Genomic DNA, 19,337 nt, shown 5'->3' with positions numbered 1-19,337 from the left:
ATTGATGGCAGAGGAGAAAGTTGTTAGGCAGGGAGGCATGTTAGCCGCATGTTACAGTAATCCAGGTGGGAGAGGATCAGGACAGCATTAGTTTCAGCAGTAGTGTGACAGAGGAAGGGGCGGATCTTGGCAATATTACGGAGGAAGAAGCGACAGATTTTGGCCATGACATGAATGCAGAAGGAAAGGTAGGAATCGAATGTCACTCTGAGCCAACGTGATTTGGTGACAGAAAAGATGGTAGTACTGTTTACGGTGATGGAAAGAGGGATATTAATCCAGATTTAGGGGGCAATATGAGTAACTCCATTTTAGACATAGTTTTTTATTAAAATAAAGTCCTGATCCAAGTAGTGACCATCCTTGTGGGTGCTGGAATTGATCCATTGGTGGAGGCTAAAGAGAGAAGGCCACTTATTCCCATGATCTGTTATTTGTATTATTTGGTATTTATATGATTGTCACGTGTATTACTGCTGTAAAGCGCTATGTACATTAATGGCACTATATAAATAAATACATACATATATACATACAAGGCGACATGCCCAGGAGACTGAGGGATCATCAATATGACAGCTGAAGTCCCCCAGTAAAATGACAGGAGACACAGAGGAGAGAAAGAAGGAAAGCCAGGAATCAAAGTCAGAGAGAAAGATGGAGGTAGAGGATGGCGGTCTGTAGATGCCACACGCAGAGAGAGGGAAGAAAAGTTGGACAACGTGAACCTCACAGGAAGAGAATGAGGCATAGGGCAGAGCAGATTTTGGCAGTGGGAGGAGAGGAGGAGCGATACCCTCCACACCGGGCATTGGGGAGTGCAGTGAGAGATAGAGAGACAACGATAGGAGACAGCAGCAGGTTTCTGTTAGAGCGAGAGAGTGAGAGTGGAAGAGTTCATGTACAACTAGAGCCTTGTTATTCAGAGAGCGGACAATCCAGAGGGCACAGGAGAAGGGAAGAGAAAGGAGACAAGGGAGGCAGGGAGGGAAGCGTAGGTGAGAGCAGGTGTGTGTGTGTGTATTTGATGGGGTGCTTTTTATTGAGGGGTGCAGAAGTAGCTGGGATAGAGGTATGTAAATAGTGGTGCAGTGTGTGGGCACAGGCAAAGGTGGAGGGGAGGAGAGACATTGAAATTGAATTTAGAAGTTGCGACGGAGGGCACATGATACAGTGCACACTGTGACTGCGGTCTTTGGCAGGGCATAGTGAGCTGCAGCGCAGGGGTAGGGAGAGGAAGTTAGGGGGAGAGAGTTCCCAGGTATTAGAGGATACGAGGATGAATTGAGAGAGCAAATATATAAATTAGCCCCGAGAGGGACGTGTAGCACTGAAGATTACACAGCAGATGATGAAGTTTTAGCCTTAAAGTTGTGTATAGAAGGTCAAATTCTCACCGCTACGGTTGATGATGAAATGCTGAATCCAGATCCTCTCTTGATCACCTCCAGTTCAGCTGCAATGTAAGCACTTCAGACAATTCCCGTGTCACATCGCACAGCCAATAAAGGGTTACTTAAATACTCTATCAACATCACATGACAACAAGAAAGGAAAGGAGGGAGTGAGACTAATTCGGGCAGACAGACCAAAGGAGGTGTTACATGGACACATTTCTGTTGCACTGGGTTGAGGTTGATAGGAGATCAAGACAGAGACACACACCCGTGTGAAGAAAGGATGTAGCACATGTAGCATACATACGTGTTCTAGGATAATCATGTCATATAGAGATGTTGTCGTATCACATGGGTCATTACATTATTATTTGGGTTAGCACAGCAGTAAATCTATATTACATAGCCCGACCGCCGGGGATGTTACATGGTAACTTGTAATACTCTGATGCTGCGTACTAGGATGGATAATACTGCGGTGTTTAATAATAACAGATGTTCCTTCCCCCGGCTATTCTCTTTTGAAGGTGTCTCTGGAGCAGTGCCGGGGGTCCCTGCAAATCTCTCCCCTCATCCCAGAGCTCTGCAGATATGTCTTCTTCAGCTCCCGCGTCTTCGGGATGGCGCTGGCCTTGGTGAGCATTGTTAACGTACCTGATACCGGGTGTGGGGTCTCTGCACTGACCTGCCTTCTTTCTTCTCCATTAGTCTCTCTGATCTCCAAGTTCTTTCAGTGCCTCCGTCCCTGGCACTCTCATCCCAGCGTCTCGTAATCCCATCTCTTTAAAAGGAATCCTTCCAAGGGCTCCCTAACTAAAACATCAGGATCTTGGCTCTACTCATGTAATACACTACTGTACCAAGGGCTCTCACCCGCACAGGGCCATCTTAACAACATTAGGGGCCCCCGGGCAGAGCAGTGCACGGTGCCCGGCCTACACTGTCGCTCCCAGCCTCCCACGCGCTCACTAGCAGCAGCAGGCACCGGAAGTGCTGCACTGCTAGGCTCCGAGCGGTTGTGACGCAAGACGGGGTGCCGGGCGGAGAGCGAGAGGAGTCGGGGTGCCGGGCGGGGGGAGAGCGAGCGGAGCCGGGGTGCCGGACGGGGGGAGAGCGAGCGGAGCCGGGTGCCGGGCGGGCGGAGAGCGAGCGGAGTCAGGGTGCCGGACGGGGGGAGAGCGAGCGGAGCCGGGGTGCGGGAGAGCGAGCGGAGCCGGGGTGCGGGAGAGCGAGCGGAGCCGGGGTGACGGGCGGGGGGAGAGCGAGTGGAGCCGGGGTGCCGGACGGGGGGAGAGCGAGCGGAGCCGGGGTGCCGGGCGGGGGGAGAGCGAGTAGGGTTGCCAGGTGGCTTGTCCAAAAATACTGGACACAATGGTGAAAGGTGCGACGCGCGAGAATCGTTGGTGGGAAGAATGTTATTTATAAATGACCTGACTGTTTATGTCATTTGTTCTAAATTTCACTCCAAGTATTCACCAATTTGCACCAATTTATATTCTATTTCGTAAAAAATCTGGGGAGGAGTCTTGGGGGGGAGCGGGAGAGGGAGGGAGCGCCCTTCCGAGGATTTCTTTAGGAAATAGAATATGAAATAGTGCAAATTGGTGCAAATTGGTGCAAATTGGTGCGCGCTTGGAGTGAAATTTAGAACAAATGACGTAATGGTCAGATCATTTATAAATAACTGACCTGCAGTCACACTGTACATGGCGAGCAATACTGATCTTACTGCTCCTCCCACAAATTCCAAGATTGTTGCACCCCCTCCTCATCCTCTCATCCCTCGATCCCCTCCCTTCATCCTCTCACCCCCTCCCCGTCATTACCAGTACAGAAGCTTTCAAATTTAGACTTCAAAATCCAGCTTTAAATTACATATTGAATCATGCCATTGGATAAGTAACCTGCCCTGCCTTCTTGGGGATGATCAGTAAGTACGAGCGCTGCAGAGATTGCAATGCTGCTGGGATGAGGGCTGAGATCAGTAAGTAAGGGTGCTGCAGAGATTGCAATGCTGCTGGGATGAGAGCTGAGATCAGTAAGTACGAGCGCTGCAGAGATTGCAATGCTGCTGGGATGAGAGCTGAGATCAGTAAGTACGAGCGCTGCAGAGATTGCAATGCTGCTGGGATGAGGGCTGAGAGTAAGGGTGCTGCAGAGATTGCAATGCTGCTGTGATGAGAGCTGAGATCAGTAAGTACGAGTGCTGCAGAGATTGCAATGCTGCTGTGATGAGAGCTGAGATCAGTAAGTACGAGCGCTGCAGAGATTGCAATGCTGCTGTGATGAGAGCTGAGATCAGTAAGTACGAACGCTGCAGAGATTGCAATGCTGCTGTGATGAGAGCTGAGATCAGTAAGTACGAGCGCTGCAGAGATTGCAATGCTGCTGTGATGAGAGCTGAGATCAGTAAGTACGAGCGCTGCAGAGATTGCAATGCTGCTGTGATGAGAGCTGAGATCAGTAAGTACGAGCGCTGCAGAGATTGCAATGCTGCTGGGATGAGAGCTGAGATCAGTAAGTACGAGTGCTGCAGAGATTGCAATGCTGCTGGGATGAGAGCTGAGATCAGTAAGTACGAGTGCTGCAGAGATTGCAATGCTGCTGTGATGAGGGCTGAGATCTGTAAGTACGAGCGCTGCAGAGATTGCAATGCTGCTGGGATGAGAGCTGAGATCAGTAAGTACGAGCGCTGCAGAGATTGCAATGCTGCTGGGATGAGGGCTGAGATCAGTAAGTACGAGTGCTGCAGAGATTGCAATGCTGCTGTGATGAGGGCTGAGATCTGTGAGTAAGAGTGCTGCAGAGATTGCAATGCTGCTGAGATCAGTAAGTACGAGTGCTGCAGAGATTGCAATGCTGCTGGGATGAGGGCTGAGATCAGTAAGTACGAGTGCTGCAGAGATTGCAATGCTGCTGTGATGAGGGCTGAGATCTGTGAGTAAGAGTGCTGCAGAGATTGCAATGCTGCTGAGATCAGTAAGTACGAGTGCTGCAGAGATTGCAATGCTGCTGAGATCAGTAAGTACGAGTGCTGCAGAGATTGCAATGCTGCTGAGATCAGTAAGTACGAGCGCTGCAGAGATTGCAGTGCTGCTGTGATGAGGGCTGAGATCAGTAAGTACGAGCGCTGCAGAGATTGCAATGCTGCTGGTATGAGGGCTGAGATCTGTAAGTACGAGCGCTGCAGAGATTGCAATGCTGCTGTGATGAGGGCTGAGTTATGGAGCCTTTCTGAGAATTTACAATGCTGGTTATTTGTAATAGATCTTGAAAATGGGAAGACTATTAGTATAGTAAAAGAAAAGTGAGGGTGAGTGAGCAATTAAACAACACCACACACACACACACACACACACACACACACACACACACTGAGACACACATACTCACACAGATAGACAGACACACAGACACATATATACAGACAGGACACAGATAGACAGACACACTGAGACACACACACACACACACACACACACACACACACACAGGCAGGACATTGAGACACACACACACAGGCAGGACATTGAGACACACACACACAGGCAGGACACTGAGACACACACACACACACACACACACACACAGGCTGGACACTGAGACACACACACACACACACACAGGCAGGACACTGAGACACACACACAGGCAGGACACTGAGACACACACACACACACAGGCAGGACACTGAGACACACACACACACACAGGCAGGACACTGAGACACACACACACACACAGGCAGGACACTGAGACACACACACACACACAGGCAGGACACTGAGACACACACACACACACAGGCAGGACACTGAGACACACACACACACACAGGCAGGACACTGAGACACACACACACACACAGGCAGGACACTGAGACACACACACACACACAGGCAGGACACTGAGACACACACACACACACAGGCAGGACACTGAGACACACACACACACACAGGCAGGACACTGAGACACACACACACACACAGGCAGGACACTGAGACACACACACACACACAGGCAGGACACTGAGACACACACACACACACAGGCAGGACACTGAGACACACACACACACACAGGCAGGACACTGAGACACACACACACACACAGGCAGGACACTGAGACACACACACACACACACACAGGCAGGACACTGAGACACACACACACACACACACACACACACACACACACACACACACACACACACACACACACACACACACACACACACACACACACACACACACACACACACACACACACACACACACACACACCTCTCTGCTAAATGCTTTTCCTCCGCTCTTTGGCCCCACCCCCCCAGGCTCCTGCCACCTCCCGATTGGCTGAATTACACTGCAGCAACCAATCAGAAGCTGGCCAGCCCCCTAGCAGCAGCGGCCCTGCTCTATCCCATGTCCGGTATTATCTCTCATATACTGGACACCTGGCAATAAGAGCGACCCGGGGTGCGGGGGGGGGAGCTTTACGCATTGGTGGGCACGCATGGGCCGGGCGCGTGGGGCCCCCCTATGCTGTTGGGCCCCCATCGTGCCCTTCCGTTAAGACGGCCCTGCACCCGGCCGCCCCAGGCGCGCACACCCTGCCGCCCCAAGCGCGCACACCCTGCCGCCCCAAGAGCGCACACCCTGCCGCCCCAAGAGCGCACACCCTGCCGCCCCAAGAGCGCACACACTGCCGTCCCAAGCGCCCACACCCTGCCGCCCCAAGCGCGCACACCCTGCCGCCCCAAGCGCGCACACCCTGCCGCCCCAAGCGCGCACACCCTGCCGCCCCAAGCGCGCACACCCTGCCGCCCCAAGCGCGCACACCCTTATACCTTTCATATTAGGTCACTTATGACATCACCATAGAGTGTGAGCTGTGTGTGCAAGGTTCTCTCTGCGGGCTCATCCTGCACGTGAAGTCTCCCTTTGACATGTTTGCTGTGTGGAAGTCTTTCTGGATAGCATTACTAGAACGTCACTTTTTTGTAAAGCGCAAAAATATAGCGCAGGGCCGTACTGCGCGGGGTGAAGACAATAGCAATGTCATTACAGCGTGGACATTCACCGGTACAGTGGATAATGAGGATGCTGTTCCAAGGTGCTTACAGTCTATAAGGAAGAGAGTGGAAAGACAAAGTTTAGTGGAAGAAAGAGGCTGGTGTTTGTTTGTCAAGTTTGATACCCGGCAACTTAACCCCGGGAAACTTTTTGGTAGGCCAGAGGACACGTTTAAATGTGTGAAGGGTGGGGAAAGTCTAAAGTCCATAGGCATGGCACAGCTTGGGAGTGGTCTTGGGAGTGGGAGTAGTTTATGAGGGATAAGGGGGAGATCATGGACAGACAGAGGTGGTGTGTGGTGGAGTGCTCCTAGATGACCGAGTGATGAGATGTTCATGCTAACCCTCCTTACCGCCTCTACACTTCCAGATTATCTACGTTTCCATCTGGGTCAATCTTTACTCCACGGTCCAGATGTTCACAGATGGTCACAGTTGGGTGATTAGCGTCCCCGTCACTCTCGCTGCAGCCGCCATCACCGCCGTGGTCGTTCTGATTATCAACAGACACCACAAGAAGGTGAGGAGGACTGGCGCACGTCAGTCCTCAAGGACCACCAACAGGTGAGGTTTGTAAGATATCCCTGCTTCAGCACAGGTTGCTCAACCACCACTGATTGAACCACCTGCGCTGAAGCAGAGTTTATCCTTAAAACCTGACCTATTGCTGGCCTTTGAGGACTGGAGTTGGCCAGTCATTGACTAAGCCACCTGACGTGAAGCAGGGATATCCTCAAAATCTGACTAGTTGGTGGCCCTTGAAGACTGGAGTTACCCACCCCATGTCTATGGGAATGAGGTTGTAAGACAATGGTCACCTAGTAGTCACAGGACAACCCTATTAACTTGTGTGTCCTCCTGACAGATAAATGTCAACACAGACGTGAGGCTTTCAGCCGCCAATGAGATCTTCATGGAACACAACGTCCTGCTTGGTGTCAGCGATGGGACACAGAAGTGTCACAGTGTGCCGTCAGTATCCTTTATGGTAGTAGCCGATATAAGAGGATAGTTCTAAGAGACTGTTTCCCCTCCTACGTCTGTTAGCATCAGGCGATCAATGGGCTTTATACCCCAAGTAGTCGTCATCTTAGGATTTGGGGAGAGTCAATAGGATGAGTTATGAAAGAGTTATAGGGAGAAGTTATATGGGGTAATAGAAGGTGTTATAGGGATCGGTTATATGGGGTAATAGAAGGTGTTATAGGGAGCGGTTATATGGGGTAATAGAAGGTGTTATAGGGATCGGTTATATGGGGTAATAGGAGGAGTTATTGGGAGTTTATATGGGGTAATAGGAGGAGTTATATGGGATAATTGGAGGAGTTATAGGGAGTGGTTATATGCGGCAATAAAAGGAGTTATAGAAAACAGTTATATGGGGTAATAGGAGGATTTATTAGAAGCAGTTATATGGGGTAATAGGAGGAGTTATAAGGAGGGGTTATATGGGGTAATAGGAGGAGTTATAGGGAGAGATTATATGGGGTAATAGAAGTTATAGGGAGAGGTTATATGGGGTAATAGAAGTTATAGGGAGCAGAGAGGCTGCCGGGAGCTCAGACCCGAGGCTCTGTCTTTGTGTCTAAAAAGCTTCCTTCACGTCTCCTCTCCCAGCTGTGCTTTGTTTACTTCAATCTGCAGCAGTGTCAGCGGCGTCTCTCCGAGTGCTTGGCTGGGATGAGGAAGGTGAGGCAGGTGTACTGAGCAGAGAGGATTCTGGGTGGGTACAAGGGAGAGAAGCCAGAGCCAGGCTCTAGGAGAGAGACTGAAGAAACAACCCTCTCTGCTCTAAATACCTGTTCTAGTAATTAGGAGAGCAGGTGAGGGAAACCAGCACCATTATTCTCCGGCCTGGAGTTTCTATCGCACAGTCTCAGTAAATGTGACACTGTGGAATGGATCATTTGTTCCCCCCCCCCCCCACTTTCTGCCTTAAAATCGGACAGACAGCTGCCTAATATTCTGGGACTATGTCACACTATATACAAACTCTCACCCATCTATATACAAACTCTCGCCCATCTATATACAAACCCTCGCCCATCTATATACAAACCCTCGCCCATCTATATACAAACCCTCACCCATCTATATACAAACTCTCACCCATCTATATACAAACCCCCGCCCATCTATATACAAACCCTCGCGCCCATCTATATACAAACCCCCGCCCATCTATATACAAACCCCCGCCCATCTATATACAAACCCCCGCCCATCTATATACAAACCCTCGCCCATCTATATACAAACCCTCGCCCATCTATATACAAACCCTCGCCCATCTATATACAAACCCTCGCCCATCTATATACAAACCCTCGCCCATCTATATACAAACCCTCGCCCATCTATATACAAACCCTCGCCCATCTATATACAAACCCTCGCCCATCTATATACAAACCCTCGCCCATCTATATACAAACCCTCGCCCATCTATATACAAACCCTCGCCCATCTATATACAAACCCCCGCCCATCTATATACAAACCCTCGCCCATCTATATACAAACCCTCGCCCATCTATATACAAACCCTCGCCCATCTATATACAAACCCTCGCCCATCTATATACAAACCCTCGCCCATCTATATACAAACCCTCGCCCATCTATATACAAACCCTCGCCCATCTATATACAAACCCTCGCGCCCATCTATATACAAACCCTCGCCCATCTATATACAAACCCTCGCGCCCATCTATATACAAACCCTCGCGCCCATCTATATACAAACCCTCGCCCATCTATATACAAACCCCCGCCCATCTATATACAAACCCCCGCCCATCTATATACAAACCCTCGCCCATCTATATACAAACCCTCGCCCATCTATATACAAACTCTCGCCCATCTATATACAAACCCTCGCCCATCTATATACAAACTCTCGCCCATCTATATACAAACCCCCGCCCATCTATATACAAACCCCCGCCCATCTATATACAAACCCTCGCCCATCTATATACAAACCCTCGCGCCCATCTATATACAAACCCTCGCGCCCATCTATATACAAACCCTCGCCCATCTATATACAAACCCTCGCCCATCTATATACAAACCCTCGCCCATCTATATACAAACCCTCGCCCATCTATATACAAACCCTCGCCCATCTATATACAAACCCTCGCCCATCTATATACAAACCCTCGCCCATCTATATACAAACCCTCGCCCATCTATATACAAACCCTCGCCCATCTATATACAAACCCTCGCCCATCTATATACAAACCCTCGCCCATCTACATACAAACCCTCGCCCATCTACATACAAACCCTCGCCCATCTACATACAAACCCTCGCCCATCTACATACAAACCCTCGCCCATCTATATACAAACCCTCGCCCATCTATATACAAACCCTCGCGCCCATCTATATACAAACCCCCGCCCATCTATATACAAACCCCCGCCCATCTATATACAAACCCTCGCCCATCTATATACAAACCCTCGCCCATCTATATACAAACCCTCGCCCATCTATATACAAACCCTCGCCCATCTATATACAAACCCTCGCCCATCTATATACAAACCCTCGCCCATCTATATACAAACCCTCGCCCATCTATATACAAACCCTCGCCCATCTATATACAAACCCTCGCCCATCTATATACAGTACAAACCCTCGCCCATCTATATACAGTACAAACCCTCGCCCATCTATATACAAACCCTCGCCCATCTATATACAAACCCTCGCCCATCTATATACAAACCCTCGCCCATCTATATACAAACCCTCGCCCATCTATATACAAACCCTCGCCCATCTATATACAAACCCTCGCCCATCTATATACAAACCCTCGCCCATCTATATACAAACCCTCGCCCATCTATATACAAACCCTCGCCCATCTATATACAAACCCTCGCCCATCTATATACAAACCCTCGCCCATCTATATACAAACCCTCGCCCATCTATATACAAACCCTCGCCCATCTATATACAAACCCTCGCCCATCTATATACAAACCCTCGCCCATCTATATACAAACCCTCACCCATCTATATACAAACTCTCACCCATCTATATACAAACCCTCGCCCATCTATATACAAACCCTCGCCCATCTATATACAAACCCTCGCCCATCTATATACAAACCCTCGCCCATCAATATACAAACCCTCGCCCATCTATATACAGTACAAACCCTCGCCCATCTATATACAAACCCTCGCCCATCTATATACAAACCCTCGCCCATCTATATACAATCACGGGAGAGAAGACACAGGGGATGTTCAGAGGAAGAGCAGAGAAGCGGTGTAGGTCTATAACAGGGTTAGCCAACTCCAGTCCTCAAGGACCACCAACAGGTCAGGGTTTCAGGATATCCCTGCTTCAGCACAGGTGGCTTAATCAGTGGCTCAGTTGAAGACTGCACCACCTGTGCTGAAGCAGGGATATCCTGAAAACCTGACCAACAGGTGGCCCTTGAGGACTGGAGTTGGTCACTCCTGGCCTATAGTTCTTTATATAACACCAACAATGTACAGTATGCAGCGCGTTAACCTTTACAGTGCCGGGCACAGAAGCAGGGGGTCACGCCATCACATGGTGAGCTGCTTCCCGGGACGTCGGAAACGGAAGAGGAGGGGGATAAGGGGGAGGGGGATAAGGGGGAGGGGGATAAGGGGGAGGGGGATAAGGGGGAGGGGGATAAGGGGGAAGGGGGAAGGGGATAAGGGGGAAGGGGATAAGGGGGAAGGGGATAAGGGGGAAGGGGATAAGGGGGAAGGGGATAAGGGGATAAGGGGGAAGGGGATAAGGGGGAAGGGGATAAGGGGGAGGGGTGTGTGCTCTACTTTCACTTTTAATGAGCCGGTCGCTCCGTGGAGACGTGATCTGAAATGAGAAAAAGAGACTTGCCCCACAGAGCTTACAATCTAAGTGGGAAGTTAGGTTTGCAGAGGCAGTATGGGAAGAGTCAAGTGCAGTGCCTGGCCTTGATGGTGGACAAGCGCCTCTGTAGGTGTGGGGTTCATGGGTCCAGGCTATTGAAATGCTTCACTCAGGTGTGTTGAAGGTGGAGAAAGAGGGTGTTTGGTGTATACTGAGTTCCACAGGTAAGGAGAGAGAAGGGGAGAGAGAGCGAGAGAACGAACAGTAGAGGTGATGGGGTGAAAAGCAGACAGTTACGGGCAGAGCGCAGAAGATGAGCAGAGACAGAGAACTCAAACTATGGATGTGGGGAGGAGCAGAGGAGCGTCTTGGTGAGGACGGCCATGGGAGAAAAGCTTAATGAGGAGGGAGAGAGAAGTTACTGAGCGTGAAAGGGGGACAGAGGAGGAGATTACTTGGTAGTAAAGGGAGCAGGTGAGGGGAATTAAGAGAAAGGTAGGAAAGTTAGAGGGAGAGAGCGAGGACAGACACTGGCCCTAATTCAACATGGTGTGAGACTGTTTCCCAGCTCTGGAGAAGAGGTCAGCACTATTGCATATATACAGTATATAGGACTAAAGCGTTCTCCAGCGCTGGGAAGCAGATGCCCAGCATATGGGAAAAAGGCTTAATAAACTGGAGGGATAAAAATCCCCCCGATACAGCCGTAAATATAAAATATAAGGTAACAGGTCATCTTTCCTGTCACTGGGGATTATATCCTGATTAGTAATAGGATTCAGAGTAATGTCCCAGGCACTGCAGATGTTGCACTGGCTGTATATATAGATTGATGAGATTGATTTCTACAAAGACTCGTCAATATACACGCTAACACTCACCTCTATATGCAAACATTCGTCAATCTACATATACGGGGACAACTCGGCTACATTGGAGGATCTTTGCTCTCAGATTAAAGGCAGGAAGCATACAAATCTGTTAGCAGGTTTATTCTTACAGGCATAAAATAAAAGAAATGCCCAGCTCCTCTCTGAGCACTAACTACACAGTACCCATCTTGCCCCTAACTATCCTGGGTGGCTACCCCACTTACCGGTTACGCAGAACTCGGGGATAGCTGAATCACAAGCAGTGTAACAAAGGCAGACTACATTGTCCTAAATTATCCTTAAGTCCATCTCCTGTGCCAGAGCCATCCTCTGGCCAGCTTGATTTCCTCCTAGCTAACCTGCTTCACGGCCGCAGGATCCTGCAGCTCCCACGTACACCCTTCTGGGCAGTCCCCGCTGCCTCTTGACCTGTCTCTGCAGTTTCTGGAACAGGTAGCACTGAGAGGGGCCCACTTTCTGCCTTTTAAAGCCCTGCTCTGGAGCTAATTGTCCACATCCTAGCACAGCATACATCTAGGGTGTGGTCTGCCTACAGAATGAGGGAGTTAACCCTTCAGTCCCTCACAATACAAACACACCCGTCTATGCACAAGCACGCACCCGTCTATGCACAAGCACGCACCCGTCTATGCACAAGCACGCACCCGTCTATGCACAAGCACGCACCCGTCTATGCACAAGCACGCACCCGTCTATGCACAAGCACGCACCCGTCTATGCACAAGCACGCACACCCGTCTATGCACAAGCACGCACCCCGTCTATGCACAAGCACGCACCCGTCTATGCACAAGCACGCACCCGTCTATGCACAAGCACGCACCCGTCTATGCACAAGCACGCACCCGTCTATGCACAAGCACGCACCCGTCTATGCACAAGCACGCACCCGTCTATGCACAAGCACGCACCCGTCTATGCACAAGCACGCACCCGTCTATGCACAAGCACGCACCCGTCTATGCACAAGCACGCACCCGTCTATGCACAAGCACGCACCCGTCTATGCACAAGCACGCACCCGTCTATGCACAAGCACGCACCCGTCTATGCACAAGCACGCACCCGTCTATGCACAAGCACGCACCCGTCTATGCACAAGCACGCACCAACCTATGCACAAACCCTCACCCATCTATATACAAACTCACCAATCTATTGTGGCAAACGCTTCCCTTTAGGTAGCGCTGCCGCTTACCCAGGCTCTTCCTGACAGTCTTCTAGGGTTTGTTTTGTATAAAAGGGGGACAAACACGTGTATACACACACAAGGGGCACTCAGCCCTCAACGGTTTATTCTTCCATTAGTGACACTACATATTTTTAAACACAGTCACTTTAAGTGAAAACAAACTCATAAAAATAACATCTACTCCTGTCAGGAGTCTAACTCACATATCCCTATCTGCAATATTGGATGGCTAAGCCATTTACCAAGTTAAAATAACACACAGAGATAACATTGAGTCCTTAACTGTGAGATGGGGCAGCGTCCCATTAGATCCTCAGATGCTGCAAAACAGGGGGGGGGGGCGTCTACCCCGAACTGGATACTGGGGAGCAGCAGTTTTACTCCCAGCCTCCATGCTCTAGGAGAGAGACTGAAGAAACACCCCTCTCTGCTCTAAATACCTGTTCTAGTAATTAGGAGAGCAGGTAAGGGAAACCAGCACCATTATTCTCCGGCCTGGAGTTTCTATCCCACAGTCTCAGCAAATGTGAAACTGTGGGATGGATCATTTGTTCCCCCCCCCCCCCCCCCCACTTTCTGCCTTAAAATCGGACAGACAGCTGCCTAATATTCTGGGACTATGTCACACTATATACAAACCCTCGCCCATCTATATACAAACCCTCGCCCATCTATATACAAACCCTCGCCCATCTATATACAAACCCTCGCCCATCTATATACAAACCCTCGCCCATCTATATACAAACCCTCGCCCATCTATATACAAACCCTCGCCCATCTATATACAAACCCTCGCCCATCTATATACAAACCCTCGCCCATCTATATACAAACCCTCGCCCATCTATATACAAACCCTCGCCCATCTATATACAAACCCTCGCCCATCTATATACAAACCCTCGCCCATCTATATACAAACCCTCGCCCATCTATATACAAACCCTCACCCATCTATATACAAACTCTCACCCATCTATATACAAACTCTCACCCATCTATATACAAACTCTCACCCATCTATATACAAACTCTCACCCATCTATATACAAACTCTCACCCATCTATATACAAACTCTCACCCATCTATATACAAACCCTCGCCCATCTATATACAAACCCCTCGCCCATCTATATACAAACTCTCACCCATCTATATACAAACCCTCGCCCATCTATATACAAACCCTCACCCATCTATATACAAACTCTCAGCAATCTATATACAAACCCTCACCCATCTATATACAAACTCTCAGCAATCTATATACAAACACTGGCCCCTATATACAAACACTGGCCCCTATATACAAACACTGGCCCCTATATACAAACACTGGCCCCTATATACAAACACTGGCCCCTATATACAAACACTGGCCCCTATATACAAACACTGGCCCCTATATACAAACACTGGCCCCTATATACAAACACTGGCCCCTATATACAAACACTGGCCCCTATATACAAACACTGGCCCCTATATACAAACACTGGCCCCTATATACAAACACTGGCCCCTATATACAAACACTGGCCCCTATATACAAACACTGGCCCCTATATACAAACACTGGCCCCTATATACAAACACTGGCCCCTATATACAAACACTGGCCCCTATATACAAACACTGGCCCCTATATACAAACACTGGCCCCTATATACAAACACTGGCCCCTATATACAAACACTGGCCCCTATATACAAACACTGGCCCCTATATACAAACACTGGCCCCTATATACAAACACTGGCCCCTATATACAAACACTGGCCCCTATATACAAACACGGCCCCTATATACAAACACTGGCCCCTATATACAAACACTGGCCCCTATATACAAACACTGGCCCCTATATACAAACACTGGCCCCTATATACAAACACTGGCCCCTATATACAAACACTGGTCCCTATATACAAACACTGGCCCCTATATACAAACACTGGTCTCTATATACAAACACTGGCCCATATATACAAACACTGGCCCATATATACAAACACTGGCCCCTATATACAAACACTGGCCCCTACCACATACGACACTTTAAAAGCAGAACAGATAATTTGCGAGAACAGGTCTCGGAACTCGGGCCTCTATCTGTATTACAGTCAGGTCTCTCTCTGTATTAGAGCCAGTGTCTCTCTCTGTATTACAGCCCAGGCCTCTCTATCTGTATTGCAGTCCAAGTCTCTCTCTCTGTATTACAGCCCATGTCTCTCTATGTATTACAGTATAGGTCTCTCTTTGTATTACAATATAGATCTCTCTCTGTATTACAGCCCAGGTCTCTCTCAATTATGGCATAAGTTTGTCTCTGTATTACAGCCCAGGTCTCTCTCTCTGTATTGCAGTCCAGGTCTCTCTTTGTATTACAGTCAGGTCTCTCTCTGTATTACAGCCCAGGCCTCTCTATCGGTATTGCAGCCCATGTCTTTCTCTCTATATATATTACAGTAAAGGCCTCTCTCTGTATTACAGTATAGGCCTCTCTGTATTACAGTATAGATCTCTCTGTATTACAGTATAGGTCTCTCTTTGTATTACAATATAGATATCTCTCTGTATTACAGCCCAGGTCTCTCTCTGTATTACAGTCAGGTCTCTCTTTGTATTAGAGCCCATGTCTCTTTCTGTATTACAGCCCAGGCCTCTCTGATCTGTATTGCAGTCCAAGTTTCTCTCTCTGTATTACAGCCCATGTCTTTCTATATATTACATTAAAGGCCTCTCTCTGTATTACAGTATAGGTCTCTCTCTGTATTACAGCCTGTGTCTATCTATGTATTACAGTATAGGTCTCTCTTTGTATTCAAATATAGATCTCTCTCTCTGTATTACAGCCAGGTCTCTCTCTATATTACAGTCCAGGTCTCTCTATCAATTATGGTATAAGTCTCTCTCTGTATTACAGCCCAGGTCTCTCTCTGTATTGCAGTCCAGGTCTCTCTCTGTATTAGAGCCCATGTCGCTCTCTGTATTACAGCCCAGGCCTCTCTAACTGTATTGCAGTCCAAGTCTCTCTCTCTCTGTATTTCATCCCATGTCTTTCTATCTATATATTACAGTAAAGGCCTCTCCCTGTATTACAGTATAGGTCTCTCTCTGTATTACAGTATAGATCTCTCTCTGTATTACAGTATGTCTCTGTATTACAGTATATGTCTCTTCCTGTATTACAGTATAGGTCTATCTCTGTATTACAGCCCAGGTCTCTCTCTGTTTTTACAATCCAACTCGCTCTGTATTACAGCCCAGGTCTCTCTGTATTACACCCACGTCTCTCTCTGTATAACAGCCCCCTTCATGGCATTTCCTGTTCTCCGCGCACCAGTGACAGGGCAGTTACTGCTTAGTCAGGGGCAGATGTGAGGTGCCAGAGTATATAACCCCTCCTGTACCATTACCACAGCAGCAATAACAGGAGGTATTAGCCTACTGGCCTCTGAAGTGGGAAACGCGGTGCCAGGTCAAATTTGGTGTAAACATGCCAAATATTGTATCTTCTTCGGTTGTGTTTTCCTGTGTATAGTGCAGCCTATCTATATATAATACAGAGGGTAATAGACAGGTTATTAAATATACAATGTCCGGCCGCTGACCAAAAACCATCATTTTCTAAAGAATTTAATAAACCAGTTGTCTGCCTTAAATAAATGTAACCACGCTAAAAGCCAATATCTGGCAGCTTTTCTTGCGTTGGAAATCAAGCAATCATTCTTTGGGGGGGGGGGAGAAATATTTGTCAATCAAGTGTTGCTTTTAACACCTTGTCCTTCTCAGAGAGCCAATAAAGATAAGGAGAGAGGGGCTTTGCCTGTGCAAACTCTTGTTTATCACACAGTGACATCAGGCAAAAGGGAACAGCAAGAGGAAATCACACCCTTAACCCTGTCACTGCCATTAGTAGTACACTTTGCCCCTAGGAAGGACTGACCCCTTAACCATGTCACTGCCATTAGTACACTTTGCCCCTAGGGGGGACTGACCCCTTAACCATGTCACTGCCATTAGTACACTTTGCCCCTAGGGGGGACTGACCCCTTAACCCTGTCACTGCCATTAGTACACTTTGCTCCTAGGAGGGACTGACCCCTTAACCCTGTCCCTGCCATTAGTACACTTTGCCCCTAGGGGGGACTGACCCCTTAACCATGTCACTGCCATTAGTACACTTTGCCCCTAGGAGGGACAGACCCTTAACCCTGTCCCTGCCATTAGTACACTTTGCCCCTAGGAGGGACTGACCCCTTAACCACGTCACTGCCATTAGTACACTTTGCCCCTAGGAAGGACAGACCCCTTAACCATGTCACTGCCATTAGTACACTTTGCCCCTAGGGGGGACTGACCCCTTAACCATGTCACTGCCATTAGTACACTTTGCCCCTAGGGGGGACTGACCCCTTAACCATGTCACTGCCATTAGTACACTTTGCCCCTATGGGGGACGGACCCCTTAACCATGTCACTGCCATTAGTACACTTTGTTCCTAGGGGGGACTGACCCCTTAACCATGTCACTGCCATTAGTACACTTTGCCCCTAGGAAGGACAGACCCCTTAACCATGTCACTGCCATTAGTACACTTTGCCCCTAGGGGGGACTGACCCCTTAACCATGTCACTGCCAGTAGTACACTTTGCCCCTAGGGGGGACTGACCCCTTAACCATGTCACTGCCATTAGTACACTTTGCCCCTAGGAGGGGACTGACCCCTTAACCATGTCACTGCCATTAGTACACTTTGCCCCTAGGAGGGACTGACCCCTTAACCATGTCACTGCCATTAGTACACTTTGCCCCTAGGGGGGACTGACCCATTAGAAATATTGCAAATGTAAAAAGTATTTTCACCACTGGATGATTGTAAGAAAAAGGTCATAGTGTCTTCTGCAATCCCAGGACCTCGTTATAAGAACACACGGTAATTAGTACCACTTGGTATCTGTGTGCCGTCGCTGAGTGTGGTTGGTGTGTGCGGCGAGGAGACACACCACGTGTGTGTCTATCCTTTGCAGGACGCACTCAGGCGCCACCTGGACCAGCTGTGCATTGTCGTGGAGGCTCCCGCTGATCCTGCCGTGGCACAGGAGGGACCAGGCGATGCCACAACAGAGCAATCCCCCCTGCTCCCCAGCGGGTCCACGGAGAAGCCCATCCTGTGTAGCAAAAAGATCCCCCTCATCCATCAGGGGGAACCACAGGTGAGACCCCCTCCCTGCTCATGTTCACCCCCTCTTCTATGTAGCACTGCAGTGTGAAACGCGTTGGCTGCGTGGAAGAATGCATTGCGTGTGGGTGAGACTTTGTGGAGCTGTGTGCGCACACACACGGAGATTTCTCTCCACTACCACACCTTGTCAGCCCGTACAATTACCCTTCCACCCACTTTAACCCAACACATCCTCTCCCAGTGCGTCTCCTTACAATCTCACACCCGCCTTCCCTGCTCTCCTGACTCTCCCCTCGTTCTACAGATGTTAGCAAATGTTAGCGTCTTCGGTGCCGAAGCCACGTGCGGTCATCCGGTGGTACCCCAAAGGATTAACGCTACGGGGGTCTCGTTCAGAAGCAGCGACCCCTCCCACAGCGCGATGGCGGCCGGCACTGTCCCCAGCGCCCCGGACTTCTGCTTGTTCGTCCGTGGGTGCCGGGGGACAGTGAATATTACACTTCTGCATGTTCACCCTGTTGCTGCAACGTCTTTCCTCATTAACACTTTGTCTTCTTTTAACGTACCTCACACCTCTCCCTACTCTATGTACATTTAGCCCTCTCTTCATCCCTCTCCCCTTCTATGCTCTTAATCACTTCTTCCACCTATCTCTCCTCATCTTCTTCTACAAGTCTTCCTGTCACCGGGGGGCTC

The 19,337-nt window shown here is 49.1% G+C and overlaps 1 protein-coding gene across 4 annotated transcripts in view; it reads left to right on the top strand.

The window, feature by feature from the left end:
- Positions 1–19,031, top strand: part of TMEM268 (transmembrane protein 268) — a 31,935-nt gene extending 12,904 nt beyond the window's left edge. For 3 of the 4 annotated variants that reach the window (XM_075579424.1, XM_075579423.1, XM_075579422.1), the window contains exons 4-8: positions 1,925–2,032; positions 6,842–6,991; positions 7,337–7,447; positions 8,089–8,160; positions 18,487–18,744. In XM_075579424.1, coding sequence (XP_075435539.1) covers positions 1,925–2,032; positions 6,842–6,991; positions 7,337–7,447; positions 8,089–8,160; positions 18,487–18,729 — 684 coding nt within the window. In that variant the 3' untranslated portion in view covers positions 18,730–18,744. Of the gene's footprint in view, positions 1–1,924; positions 2,033–6,841; positions 6,992–7,336; positions 7,448–8,088; positions 8,161–18,486 lie in introns of all 4 variants that reach the window. The other variant, XM_075579425.1, reaches the window with a different exon arrangement.
- The last annotated feature ends 306 nt before the right edge of the window (positions 19,032–19,337 follow it).

This window comes from Ascaphus truei, chromosome 21 (genome assembly GCF_040206685.1).
Source record: "Ascaphus truei isolate aAscTru1 chromosome 21, aAscTru1.hap1, whole genome shotgun sequence".
Taxonomy (NCBI): Eukaryota; Metazoa; Chordata; class Amphibia; order Anura; family Ascaphidae; genus Ascaphus; species Ascaphus truei.
Note: the sequence above shows the minus strand (reverse complement) of the source record. Positions and strands in the feature narration are given on the sequence as shown.